At 39.2% G+C, this 13941-nt stretch overlaps 1 protein-coding gene across 2 annotated transcripts in view; it reads left to right on the forward strand.

Moving 5' to 3' along the window:
* Positions 1-13941, forward strand: part of LOC124645439 (multidrug resistance protein homolog 49-like) — a 14796-nt gene continuing 855 nt past the window's right edge. Inside the window, exons 1-25 of one of the 2 annotated variants that reach the window (XM_047185239.1) lie at positions 3-168; positions 1300-1348; positions 1613-1809; positions 2170-2314; positions 3285-3385; positions 3830-4001; positions 4642-4766; positions 4995-5190; positions 5311-5535; positions 5683-5869; positions 6240-6382; positions 6470-6678; positions 7161-7255; positions 7329-7508; positions 7615-7727; positions 7819-7959; positions 8042-8224; positions 8449-8652; positions 8731-8860; positions 9319-9514; positions 9590-9752; positions 9844-10038; positions 13269-13478; positions 13560-13706; positions 13787-13895. In XM_047185239.1, coding sequence (XP_047041195.1) covers positions 140-168; positions 1300-1348; positions 1613-1809; positions 2170-2314; positions 3285-3385; positions 3830-4001; positions 4642-4766; positions 4995-5190; positions 5311-5535; positions 5683-5869; positions 6240-6382; positions 6470-6678; positions 7161-7255; positions 7329-7508; positions 7615-7727; positions 7819-7959; positions 8042-8224; positions 8449-8652; positions 8731-8860; positions 9319-9514; positions 9590-9752; positions 9844-10038; positions 13269-13478; positions 13560-13706; positions 13787-13895 — 3844 coding nt within the window. In that variant the 5' untranslated portion in view covers positions 3-139. Of the gene's footprint in view, positions 169-1299; positions 1349-1612; positions 1810-2169; positions 2315-3284; positions 3386-3829; positions 4002-4641; positions 4767-4994; positions 5191-5310; positions 5536-5682; positions 5870-6239; positions 6383-6469; positions 6679-7160; positions 7256-7328; positions 7509-7614; positions 7728-7818; positions 7960-8041; positions 8225-8448; positions 8653-8730; positions 8861-9318; positions 9515-9589; positions 9753-9843; positions 10039-12177; positions 12361-13268; positions 13479-13559; positions 13707-13786; positions 13896-13941 lie in introns of those variants that run through there. The other variant, XM_047185240.1, reaches the window with a different exon arrangement.

Consider the following 13941-nt stretch of genomic DNA (forward strand, 5'->3'; position numbering starts at 1 on the left):
GTGGGTGTTGTGCCGACACTAGTTATCGCGACGTGAGATGCGTGATTATTCGCCGCTGTTCACGCACCAAATATTAATTCGTAACTTTTTAATTTATAAAGTGAAGTTAAATTAAATAGCCTTACGGACTTCAACCAAAATGGGATTCAAGAAAAAACATCAATCACAGTGAGTTTTGATAGTATAAGTTGTAAGCTGAGCGTAATCTTGTTGTTATTCTGAGTTTTCTTATTGTACCTACATATGTTGAGCAATTTGTATTTAACTATTTTGGTTGAACCTCTTTTTTATTGAACGCTGACCTATCAAGAATAACAAAAAGTAAAATTTGTCTTTAAGTTGTTTCTATTTACAAGATTTTATTTTTACGCAACCACCAAATGACGGTAGTAATGTAATGTTTTTACTTGATCTTTTTGTTATTTTTGGTCATAGCGTACAACATACTTAATTAACGATATATATGGAGGTACCTATAAATGTGAATTTACACTTCAATATACCTACGATTTTACAAAATTCGCCTAAAATGAGCTATGTTATGCAAAAATATGTACATACTGTGCTAATTAATTAATTTTGAACACTAATATCTGCATCTTTCTTATCTTTAAACTACATGTAATGTATGTGTAGTTAAATCATATGTAGGTACTTTAATTTAACATAATCCAAACGTCGTGTACACAAGGATTGCGTAGGTGCTTCAAGCGGTTTCATTTATGCTATGCGTTGATCAATATAGTAGTCTACTAGCAGATACCTACACAGCTAACATTATAAATATATATTCTTAATTATTCGATTAGGGGAAGTTTACCTACTGGAAATGTTTTATTGTGTCTATTTTATACTTAATGTCGTGATAATCACATTGCATATCTTTACGTTTAGATTGCGAACTGCGCAACCTGAAGAAATTAATTACTGCACTCATCTATACTAATATTATAAAGCTGAAGAGTTTGTTTGTTTGCTTGAACGCGCTAATCTCAGGAAGTACTAGTCCGATTTTAAAAATTCTTTCAGTATAAGATAGCCCATTTATCGAGGAAGGCTATAATCTACTTTTTATCCGGGTTCGTGTAGAGGTTCCCACGGGATGCGGGTGAAACCGCTGGCAGAAGCTAGTATATAATATAGCATAATAATATGATACCTAAAAACTCTATTAGTAAAAGCATTTTTCAATCCAAAGATTACCCCTGCGTCGTGAACTCTCAAACTCACTAACTTTATTAAGAATTTTCTTAAATGTATGATTTGCAAGTTTTACAAAAAATCCATTTTTATTTTCAGGCCCGAAAATACCGAAGAAACAGAACCTAAAATATCTTTCATACAAATAGTGAGTATTATTTATGTAAGCAGGTACGGAGGTACCTATCCACTTAGTTACTTTTTTACTTTTTTCTTAATACGCAGGAATAGTTTGAGCAATGTTTGAAGAAAGTAGGTTTTTTTTGTTTAATGAATAAGTAAGAATGTATTGTTTTTTATTATGACAATAGTGCTCTAGTGCGCCACATGACTGTTAAGCTACGTATGATCAAAATACCTGCCTAGCGTTTTCCCAAAAGCTAAAAGATTTTTATAAAACTGTATTTTACAGTTTCGATATGGGACAGCCCTGGAGATCACAGCAACAGTTGTGGGCGTCCTGGTGAGCATGGCCAGCGGGCTGGGTATGGCCTACAACCTCTTGCAAATTGGAGAACTGAGCACGGCCTTTGTGGAACGGACTAGCTTCCAGGACCAGCTTAGTTCTGAAATGCCTCTATTATCTTTGTTCGGAGGAGGAAGAAGACTGTAAGTAACTAGTAAATAGATGAAGGTACACCTACAGAATAAAATTCAGTCTAATCGGAGGTGGCATGTGAATGTTGTTCGAGTTAAAGTACTATGTCCTAATATCATTAACGCTATCTTAGGTTATAAATGACTTAAAGCAAAACGTAAACGTAAATAATATTCTAGATCGGAAACCGGCACGGGTTAATTTTGGGGAACGAATGACAAAGGAGTGCTTTTGAGTATCGAGGTTTTTAATTAAATCGGATAGCAATACGAGTGCGTACCTACTCATAAGAGATACAAACATTAGAACTACCCGAGGAAATTCAGATGAAAATACAGACCAGCTTGTAGAACATTTAAATTCTTGTACAGCAATAACGCGAGTCATGAGGAGAACATGAAGGCTCTGGTGGAGGACGCCACGGCGCTGGTGATCGGCGTGTTCATCACCGTGGGCTTGTCGATGGCGTGCTGCGCCGTCTCCGTCGCGCTCATCGGCTGGAGCGCACTCAGGCAGGTATGAGGAACTCAGAAACCTTGTTCCCTTTCTGACGATTTTAATATTCATTCCGCTATTTGAGAAAAACCTAGAGGAATCCAACAAATCATGGAAATAGGCCCCGTTGTCCTCGCGTTCCCTGTGTGCAATTAAAACGATTTTTATTTAAGTATATACAACTAGCTTCCGCCCGCGGCTTCGCTCGCATGGTGCGTTGATAAATAAAAGTAGCCAAATTTCAACCAAGTCCAGCTGTTTTTGCGTGAAAGAATGACAAACATACATCCATACATTCTCACAAACTTTTACATTTATAATATTAGTGGGAAGTAGGATAGGAATGATAGGATATTCGTAGGATAGTAGGATTAGCATCTGAAAGCGGTTCCACCGGCTTCCTGAAAGAACTATTCCCGGCACCCGGACAAAACACAGTCTATTTATATTAATTGTTTAAGTTATTATTTAATTTTAGATAGTAGGTGTAAATATTTTTTAAATTAAATTGAAGTTATTATATATTTATTTAATAATAATAATGAATATGTTATTTACATCGTGTAATAACATGAGTACTTGGAAGAACAATTTTTCCTAGGTTTAGATAACCGGGCTAGACATGCATTAATTTGAAAGCTTCCACTTATAGATAGATAAAAACAATAGATACACGACGATGATACGTAGATATCTTTAGCGTAGATCCATTCAAGTGGAGAAAGGTAGAAGCTGAAATTTTTTATATTGTTAGTTATTGGCCTGAAGTTTTCATAGTTTACAGGTAATTTACTTACCTACTATTAACAAAATGTCGTCATTGTCAAGTTTAAGAGTGCACTTAATTTCACTTAAGATCACCCAAGGAATCGCCGTCGTAACGAGACATAAGAGAATCTCGCTAGAATAAGATAAGAAAATAGAATAAATATTCTCATTCTCATCGCGATTCTAAAAAATAAGTCTGTATGATGGATTTTTCTATTCACAGATCACAACAATACGAATGCGGTTTCTAAAGGCAGTGCTTCGTCAGGATATGTCCTGGTTCGATACTGATAACGAGTTCAACTTGGCGTCCAAGATGTCAGAGTGAGTTGCCTCACGCTCCACTGGTTTCATGATTAAGCTAAGCGTCCACTTGTCGGTATCGTACGCAACGGACGCAACGCACGCAACGGATCGTAGTATTATTTATATAGAAACTCAAACAAGATGTGCGATGCGTACGATGCGGACAGGTGGACGCACTTGTTTGAGTTTCTATGTAAATAAAACTACGATCCGTTGCGTGCGATACGTCCGTTGCGTACGATACCGACAAGTGGACGCTTAGCTTTATAATATATAATACTAATAAATTGTTTATTTCGAATAACTAAACGATCCATAAATTGATATTAAAACAGGTTTTCACTTAAACATTTTTGTAAGTAACTTAATTATCCTCACTTATGCCATTTAAGACTTTCTGAGGGATATTTTGAGGTCTAGTTCACGGTTACATAGAGGTTTAATAAGAGCGTCGTCCCACAGGAACCTAATGAAGATTAAAGAGGGAATGAGCGAGAAGCTGGCCGTAGTGGGCAACCTGCTGGGCACGTCGATCATCTCTATCGCGTCGGCCGTCCCACTGGGCTGGGAGCTGGCGCTCGCTTGCATCACCGTCATGCCCTTCTCCGTCGCCGCCTCCGTCTATCTCTCCAACGTGAGTCTTCCTACCATACGAAATATTTGCTTTTGGGCCAGGACTACCCTAAGCTAATAGAACCACATCTAATTCATAAGATATACATTCTATTTAAAATTATTTAGCATCGGGCTGTGCTGAGCTAAATAATTTTATCATACGTACGTATGTTACATTCTTCCTATTTCTAGCCACTTAACTTAAATTGCAAGGTTTCTTGCTCCACTCTTGTGCTGAAGTCATTCCCTTATTCTCAGCACCTTTCCTATCATAAATATTCGTTCTATAAACTACAAACCACTATGTCATTCCTTACAATGCAAATTGTGTCTTATCTCAGCTATGTCAACATTCATAAAGTTTCTGATGATAGAGGCAATTCAATTTCATGACGAGTATTAATAAACATTTCCTTAATAGGCAGGTGAGTGCCTGAGCAGATATAACATACATGTTTCCTGAAATGTTTTATCTTATCTAAGTAAAAGCATGTGACCAATATAATTGTCAGATCTATACCCTCTCTAGACTACGTTTACAAATCAATATACTTGAAGTGATCTGTAAAAACTCATATCTGTAAGAGGAAGACACTCCATATGGTAACAATAGGATTAAGCTATTTGCAATTTACTTAAGAGCGGCTATTTTGTTCTAGTACCAAACAAAATCGTCAGCACGTGAGATGGAGTCTTACAGTCAAGCTGGAAAACACGCTGAGGAGATACTAAAGTCAGTGAAGACTGTGACAGCCTTTGGCGGAGAGGAAAAAGAAGTTAAAATGTAAGTGACTTCAAAGAATTCATATATTTATTTATTTACATAGGATAACAACATCTTTTTGGTATGAACTTTATTGACCGAAAGTTAATTTTAACATTTTTCAAAGCACCTATGAAAAGCTTTTCCGAAACTGTCACTTACTGCTGTACGGCTGTACCTACTTGGTTACCATTTCTAAAAAATCGTTCCAAAATAAAAATAGCTAAAAAGCACTGAATGTCTTTACAGGTACAGGTCTTTACTGGACCCAGCTGAGAAGTACGGACGCAGGCGAGGCTTGTACACAGGCATCGGTAATGGCTTCAACTGGGTCCTCACCTACTGCCTCAACGCGATTGGTCTCGTGTACGGGATCCGACTGGTGCTGGACGATCGCGAGAAACCAGAAGAAGAACGGAGATACGTTGTCGGGGTTGTTTTCAGTGTAAGTAGAGAGAATTCGTGAGAATTATTCTTACAACCATACACTACTGCTTTGATTTTGCTCCAAAATGTAATTTCCAAAGACCAAAACATGTCGTTAAAAATGGTAAATGTACTACAGGTACTGTTCAGCATATACATGGCCACTCAATCGATCACGCTATGTGTGCCCCACGTGGAGGCGTTCGCGGCAGCCAGAGGCGCTGCAGCTAGCATTTTCTACCTGATGGAGCGAGAGCCCAAGATAGATAGCCTGAGCAAGCAAGGAATCAAACCGCGCAAAGTTGTGGGAAACATATCTCTGGAAAACGTAGACTTCAGCTACCCTTCGAGACCGAACGTACAGGTAGATACGTTTTTTAAGACAACGATGATTTTGAGAATAGTATGTAAATTCTCAAAAGCATTTTTTTATTATTTTTCTTTTCTAATTCGTAATACCTACTAGTGTTTCGAGTATCTAGCTGGTTTAATACGGTTTTGGTTTTATCAGGTACTGAAAGGGTTTTCTCTTAACATAAAAGCCGGGGAATGTGTGGCTTTGGTGGGATCATCCGGCTGCGGGAAGTCGACGATATTACAACTATTACAACGCCTATATGATCCTCACTCCGGCTCCGTGAAGCTGGACGGCAGAGAGATAAGAAATCTTAACCTAGGATGGCTGCGATCATCGTTAGGTTTGTAAAAATAGTTTTATCTACATAAGAAAAGGAATTCAACAAAGCTTCTTAAAATCGAGAGCAGAATGAGCGGAGAATATGAAAGAAAATACATGTACACGGTCGAATTGAGAAGCCTCTTCTGTTTTGACGTTGGTTTAAAATAGTGGGTACGTAGTAAAATTTGAAGTTAATCTTCCATAAAATATTATTTTAACAATTTGCTGACTCAGCAGTTATAATAATTTAAGCTGGTAGGTAGAGTTGTGCATGAGCTTCTCAATATCTCTGGCGTGTCATGCAACTTGATTCGAATGTCAAAACTTGCTCCAAATCGAGACTTTATTTATGACTTTCTCTTGCCTAACATATATCTGGTAACTTTCAGGTGTTGTAGGTCAGGAACCAGTGTTGTTTCGTGGAACAATTTTTGAAAACATTGCCATCGCTTGCCCGGAGGCAACATTGCCAGAAGTTCAGAGAGTTGCAACTATGGCTTACGCGCATGATTTCATCACGAAATTGCCTAAGGTTTGAAAATTTTTTAAAGCTTCTGGGACAAATGTACTATCAAAGCAACATAAATGTACGATGTTATGAATGAACAATTTGCAACAGGGCTACGACACAGTGATAGGCGAGCGCGGCGCGTCGCTGTCGGGCGGACAGAAGCAGCGCATCGCGATCGCGCGCTCGCTGCTGCGCGAGCCGGCCGTGCTGCTGCTAGACGAGGCCACCTCCGCGCTCGACCCGCACTCCGAGCGCCAGGTGCAGGCCGCGCTCGACCGCGCCAGCCTCGGCAGGACTACCATCATGGTCTCACACAGGTACAAGCATACTTATACATACTAAACATCGCGATCGCGCGCTCGCTGCTGCGCGAGCCGGCCGTGCTGATAATGGTCTCACACAGGTACTTAATAAAAAATAAATAGCCTTTATTCAGACCTTGATTACAGTATACAATCTTAATCTAACAATTCTGAGGAGTTGATGACACCAACAACCCGGTCTGTTTGCCCAATTTTGGCAAAGGCCTCCTCCATTTCCTTCCGCTCTGCTCTGTTTTGAGCTCTTCTAGTCCATATATTCCCTTTTATGCTTTTAATTTCGTTCTCCCATCTTCGGTACTGTCGTCCTCGATTTCTTTTCTTGTCCCTAGGGTACCAAGATATTGTTTTTATTCCACTTGTCAAGCCTCTGACTATGTACACCGATACATACCTAAATTCATCGCGATCATAAACCCGACTTGTGTACTGTAATTATCATTTATCTACTATTTTGTACCTTTTCTGTCATATTACAGAATGTCCACAATATTAAATGCAAATCGTATAATTTGCATGGATCAAGGTGCTATTGTAGAACAAGGAACTCACGAAGAACTAATGAAAGCTAAAGGTAGGGCGGTGTCTTGAAATAGTAAGTACCTAAGTAAGTAATTTTACCTACTAATATAGACATCTTAATGCAGGTTTTTACTATAAGCTGGTCACAACAAATAAACAAAAAGGTGAACCCGAATCACCTGAACATTTACCGGAATTACCAGAAAATGAGCCAGAAGGCGTTATAAACAACCCTGTGGCACGCTCCGATACTAAGAAGCGGGAAGCCCAAAGAAGACGACTAAGTAAACAAAACTCTGTTATAGGTAAATAATGCCTTCTTATTTAATGCAAGATAACCTAACAACTTTACCTACAAGTTATGGTGAAGAATTCCTGACCTCACTCAGAGTTTGCATCTTCATTTGACAGAATCTCACGAATGGATGCAAACGCCACGAGGGTCAATAACATCGGCCTTGTCAATAGGATACCAGGGCTTCTTGTTTAGTTCGGATAAAGATAAACAAGAAGATGATGTCGAGGTACGTACCTACTTTTTAAATCAGATTTCATCTTTCTTGCCGAATCTTACGGATTGTTATATTAATATATACCTAATTTGTTTTTATGCAGGAAGCCGTACCAATGAGTGGATGGAAAATATTGAAATTAAACTCACCGGAGTGGGTTTACATTACTATTGGTTCCATCGCAGCGTTTCTCCAAGGTGCTTGCTTTCCAGCTTTCGCACTACTCTTTGGATTCACCAGTGGCGTAAGAAAATTAACAATGTAGTATGGAATAAAGTATAGCCAACCACTATGAAATTGAATTGATTTATTATTATTTTAATTAGATATTCGCACTAACTAATCGTGAAGAATTAATACATCTGGGCGACTTATATGCGGGTCTGTTCGTATTGGTGGCTGCAATTGCGGGCGTGTCCATGTGTCTTCAGAGCAGCACCTTTACCACGGCTGGTTTGAAAATGACTACCAGGCTTCGAGAGGCGTATTTCAAAGCTTTGCTTAGACAGGTAATTATTGCTATATCGATACAATTGCATCTATTTCTTCCTATCTTGTTTTTTTAACACTTTTCAACATCATATTTCTTTTTGAGTGATATAGCTATATCTAGATAGAGCAACCTCTCTAAAACTCAACGTTTTTGATAAATTCAGACAGATACGGTGTCTGATCAAGACAGTAAACTTTTCAGTTACTTAATTGAGTTTCTACTGTTTTTATTTTTGTACAGGAAATAGGATATTACGATAAAGAAAGTAACACAGTCGGAGCTATTTGTGCGAGATTGAGTGGAGACGCAGCAGAAGTTCAAGGCGCGACCGGCATGAGAATTGGTCTCATTCTTCAGGGAGTCAGTTCCGTAGCTATCGGAGTTATAATGGGATTAGCTTTTAACGTTAAACTCACACTTGTCGCCACTGCGTTTCTACCAATTGTGAGTCACGTTACTATATTGACTGGGTATTAATTAGGTCACATTTGTTACAACTAAAACGTTAAATATATTCTACAGATGATCGGCAGCATTTACCTGGAAGGTAAAATGTCACAAAAATCTCAATCTGATGAGCGAGACGCTATGGAGTCAGCTACTGGAGTCGCGACAGAAGCCATCGTAAGCATCAAAACTGTACAGAGCTTAGGTGAGTTTACTAATTACTCATGTATAACATTATTATATGCCTGCTAAGTAAAAGATCGCACGTTCTTTCGCCGACAAAACGAAGTGATTAAGAGAAGAACACCTCCACCTACGAATAACCCTACGACAGTAAGACACACGGCTCACTGTAACTGGTAAAGGCAAATCATCCACTTCATACGTTCACCTTACTGCGTACGTCGTAACCTTAATGCTGACCATGATCCTCAAACAAGAAGTACAGACCAAGAGAAGCATAACCAAGCATGGAGTCAATAGTTTACTATTTTATAGTTTATCATCATCATTATTACCCGCATAGTATATTGGATAAATGTTTTCGGCAATGCTTGTTTGTACGGCACTAACAAGTGCTGTAAGTATTTCTTTTTGTGGCAGCATAAACCAATAGCTTCGCGGCATTTTTTAAACTGCTAATACTCTACGATGCTGTTTCAGGTATAGAGACAGTTTTCCTAGAAAAGTTTCGCGATTCATTGACACTCGCCTGTGATGCTGTGGCGAAGAAGTCGCGATGGCGTGGCCTGGTGCTGGGCTTGGGTTTATACGTGCCCATGATAGCCTTCTGTAGCGCCATAGTGTATGGGACCATACTGATATCTACTGGAGAGATGGAATACAAAATTGTTCTTTTGTAAGGGTTGCATTAACTTCTTAACCATCAACACTTCTACAACCAACAATTCACAAAAAAAAAAAATTTTCCCAGAGTAACTGAATGTGTCATGTTTGGAGCTTACATGCTTGGTCATACGCTGGTATACGCAACGAGTTTCAACGCAGCGAAAACCTCAGCATCAAGGATATTGGGACTGATCAACAGAGAACCACTGGTTAAAACACATGACGGGGTTTCCGATAAAAGTGATTGGGCAAGTATATTTTAGCGCGATTTTTGCACTCTGAGTGGTTATAATTCAGTCTAGCCTCATTTCAATAATGTTCTATCTCTTGATGCCATAGATTGCCACCGGCAACTTTACCCTCAAGGACATAGAATTCAGCTATCCAACACGAAAACACCAGAAGGTACTAAAAGGAGTAGACCTGCACGTGGATGCCGGCAAGACTGTGGCTCTAGTGGGTCCGTCTGGCTGCGGCAAGTCCACCGTGCTGCAACTACTCCAGAGATTCTATGACCCTGACTCAGGAACAATTGTAAGTTGTGCAATAATTTTCTAAACCTTTTTTATAGCGTTTATCTGTAGTGTATATCGTTTTGATATCGAACGTGCGATTAATTTTACGCACGACGCCTAGTGTGTGTACCTCTATAGTCACATTTTCTCTCCCATGTGACAGGTGGTCCTGAACAAAGATTATTTATTATTAAGATCGAATTTAAGTCACCCGTCATCCTTGAATATTGAATTAAAAATTCGGCTATGCCAGGGTGCCAGGAGCTCAATGTGAGATTCTAATTCACATTCACATATCGGCGGATTGAGACATCTCTTATAGGGATACTGAATGTGTTTTGTAGTTAACTGCTGTCAGTTTTCAAGGAAAAATATCTATCAAATGCACCAAAAAATGGTCGGAGTATAGGGTACTTATTGTTGCATCAGCACAACAGGCAATGTGGTACATTTAATACTTCCTGAAATGAACTATAAAATGAGGCAAAATTTAAAAATCTCAAAGAGTATATTCTAGCAATATTACTTTGTTAAATATATACGGTTTTATAGATGGTCCAAAGAGTGAAGCCACCAGTTTAATGAGGTAATTAATGAAAGGGCCTGATATGCACATTACAGTAGGTATATATTCTATCATTCTATTCCGGGGCATTATTAATAATAACAATTATCAAAAATGCAAAAACTGGAAACTTAAAAAAAATATGATCCTAGGCAGGTTCGGCACCCCTGAAACACTCCGGCTTAAACTTTTCTGATCTTATTGATTTCTGACACTTACGCGAATATTAGACATTTAAATAAAACTACTTTTACGGATTTTATCGCGTTATATTAATATTATTTAATCCCGACGTTTCGGATCCTTTACAGCATCCATGGTCACGGGCAGACTTACAGTCGGGATTAGTCGGGAAAGTAGTTTTATTTAAAGGAGATGGCCAAAAAAAAACCCAGAGTCGACAGAAACTTCGTATATAAGGTTGGATTCAGTATAATTTGTAGATTACAAAAAGTATTTCATATCATCTAAAAACCATGGGGTTCTCTTTTTACAAGGTTTTTTCGATTAAGATTTTAGGACATAAAAAAGCTTAACTTTTCTGTTTACTGTTCATAAGAAGTTGTGCATAGGGTAAAAACTTTACACTCAGGTGTATGTCTGTTAGCACTATACACGAGTGAAGGTTTAGAGCTGACCTGATCATGGAGAAGAGAGAAGGTCAAAGGAACTCGGCAATGGTAAATATTAACTACCTCGTGTTTGGGCTCATATTATTCGCATTGACAAGAACTTTTCACTTAGGGCTGATTTTTCAATCACCAGATAACTTTTATCTGACGAATAAGTTTGAAGTTTTGACAGCTTTTGTATAGAAGATATGTCAAACCGCCATATTTATTCCTCAGATAGAGGTTAACTGATGATTGAACAATCAGCCCTTATACGAATAGTGACTAAAAATCTAAAAATAATTTTAACTTTTTTTTACTTTTAATTTTTCTTTTTTATCAACCTTTGCCAGTTCAGAAGTTTACACATAACAAACCTCTTCAAGTAGGTAAGGTTGGTACTTAATCGTATCTGGAGTGGTTCATGTGAATAGTGCAATGGGTGGGGGTCAAACTCAAGACCTTTACATTACTAGGCAAACTCTATAGGTAACTATGGGGATATTACTATTCGCATGTATAATGTTTGTATACCTTGTTTTTTATGGTCCTTTATGTAAATAATCTTTAAAATCAACAGAAATTCAACATAACCTATTTTTGTGAAAATATGATATAGCTCCTATACCCCATGGATTTCAGGCTTGACTTTTTGACACCATCAAAGGTCTATCATAATGAACCCATTGGTACCCATTTCGTTGCTGTCGATTCTGGGTTTTTTTACTGTGAAAATTTGGCCATCTCCTTTTCTGATCTTATTTCAACAAAAACCTCTTTTTAGTCATTATAATGCCTATTCTTTCCGAGTCTATATTTTTTGACGTAATCATTTTGACAACTATTGATTTTTTTGACATATCAACTCAACTATTGAAAATATAGATCGATTCGATTGAAACTTTCTATACATTAGACTATTGTCATACATATTATCCTGATTTATTGACATGGGGAACTTCATCGGCACGCTGCGGACTAGACATCTGGGTTTACAAGCGGACCAGCTGCCTACTTTTAACCCAAACGCTGGCTTCGCAAACAAAAGAGCACAGAGGGCTGTGGTCGCTACCCCGGAAGCTATGAGTTCGGCCAAGATCCCAGTCAACAAACGAGACTACTGTATCGACCCATTGCTGGAGTACCAAGTCTGTCGTTATAAAAATATGCCTCTCTTGTTCCTTTGTTCACACGAGAGACATGCTTATCTAACATGCGAACAAGAAGATTACGTGATAAGGATGAAAGAGTTTGAAAGGGAACGCAGACTGCGAGAGAGAGAATTGAGAGTCAAAAAAGACGACGAACCACCACCACCGCCCCCTCCCCCAAAAGAATGTGTAGAAGAAGAAGAAGAAGAAGAAGAGTAAACAATTTTCAATCGCTTTGAAGTAAAGTTATATTTATTAAACACTTAGAATAATTTGACTTTTATTTTAAAGTAAGATTTTGTTTTTAATTAGGCACGTAATATTAGTCTCAAAATGTTCAATACAATAGAAGCTATTCAATTGAAGGATAAACCTAGACAAGTACGCTGCACCTATGAAGAGTTCATCCTGGCGATATAAAAATTATCCATATGATAGCACGATATTCTTGAGCTTAGGTATATTAGGGTGAGTATAGACTCCAACATTTACTTGTATCAGAACAACGAGCCGCTCCATGATATGTTCTAGTGTATCATCCTTTTACGAACTAAACGTCGAGCACGCTCGCCTCTTTGTTACAAACCAACGAGTATAGGTATAACATTTCGTCGAGCGTGTTGGTGTAACATTTCGTCGAGCCACGACGCTAAACCCAGCACACTCAACTTGTAGGTCCAACATTTCAAAAAAGAATGCACGCTCGCTGTTAGCATTTACCCGTAACATAACTCCGAGGATTCGCAAGAACGTTACATTACTTGGAAATGCTTTGAAAACCGAGCATTTGTCTGTATTGTACCATATGTTACATTAGGTACATAGAAATGCTCCAGAAAATGTTTTAGTCTATACTCACCTTTATAATCAATGAGGCCAATATTATTACTATATAACATCTTTTATCGCCTTACCTGAGCAGAAGTTAGACGGTCTGGACAACCGCAGCGGCATGACGCTGCCGCGACTGCGACGCCAGCTGGGCGTGGTGCAACAGGAGCCCGTGCTGTTCGATCGCACGCTCGCTGAGAACATCGCCTACGGAGACAACTCCCGAAGCGTCTCCATGCACGAGATCATTGAAGCTGCCAAAGCGGCAAACATACACACCTTTATCTCCTCCCTGCCTCAGGTAATTTATTGTGTTGTATGCTTTGTGATCCGCTTTGATCAAGTGAGGTTGAATAAACTTGCGAGTTGTGGCGCTGCGCAGGGCTACGAGACGAACCTGGGGTCTGGCGGCGCGCAGCTGTCGGGCGGGCAGAAGCAGCGCGTGTGCATCGCGCGCGCACTCATCAGGTCGCCGCGCCTGCTGCTGCTCGACGAGGCCACCTCCGCGCTCGACGCCAACAGCGAGCGGGTAATACATTGCTACCGACCCTCTACCAAATAACTCTCCTTCCATTCTGACCTCATTCAATCATATTGATAACCTTTCAGGCGGTCTCGGAAGCGCTAGAGAAGGCAGCGAAGGGCCGCACGTGCATCACAATCGCACATCGACTTTCCACCATCAAAGACGCGGACCTCATCTGTGTGCTGGACAAAGGTATATACGCAGGCCAATAAAATTGCAATACCATAATATCTGTAAG

This window comes from Helicoverpa zea, chromosome 31 (genome assembly GCF_022581195.2).
Source record: "Helicoverpa zea isolate HzStark_Cry1AcR chromosome 31, ilHelZeax1.1, whole genome shotgun sequence".
Classification (NCBI taxonomy): Eukaryota; Metazoa; Arthropoda; class Insecta; order Lepidoptera; family Noctuidae; genus Helicoverpa; species Helicoverpa zea.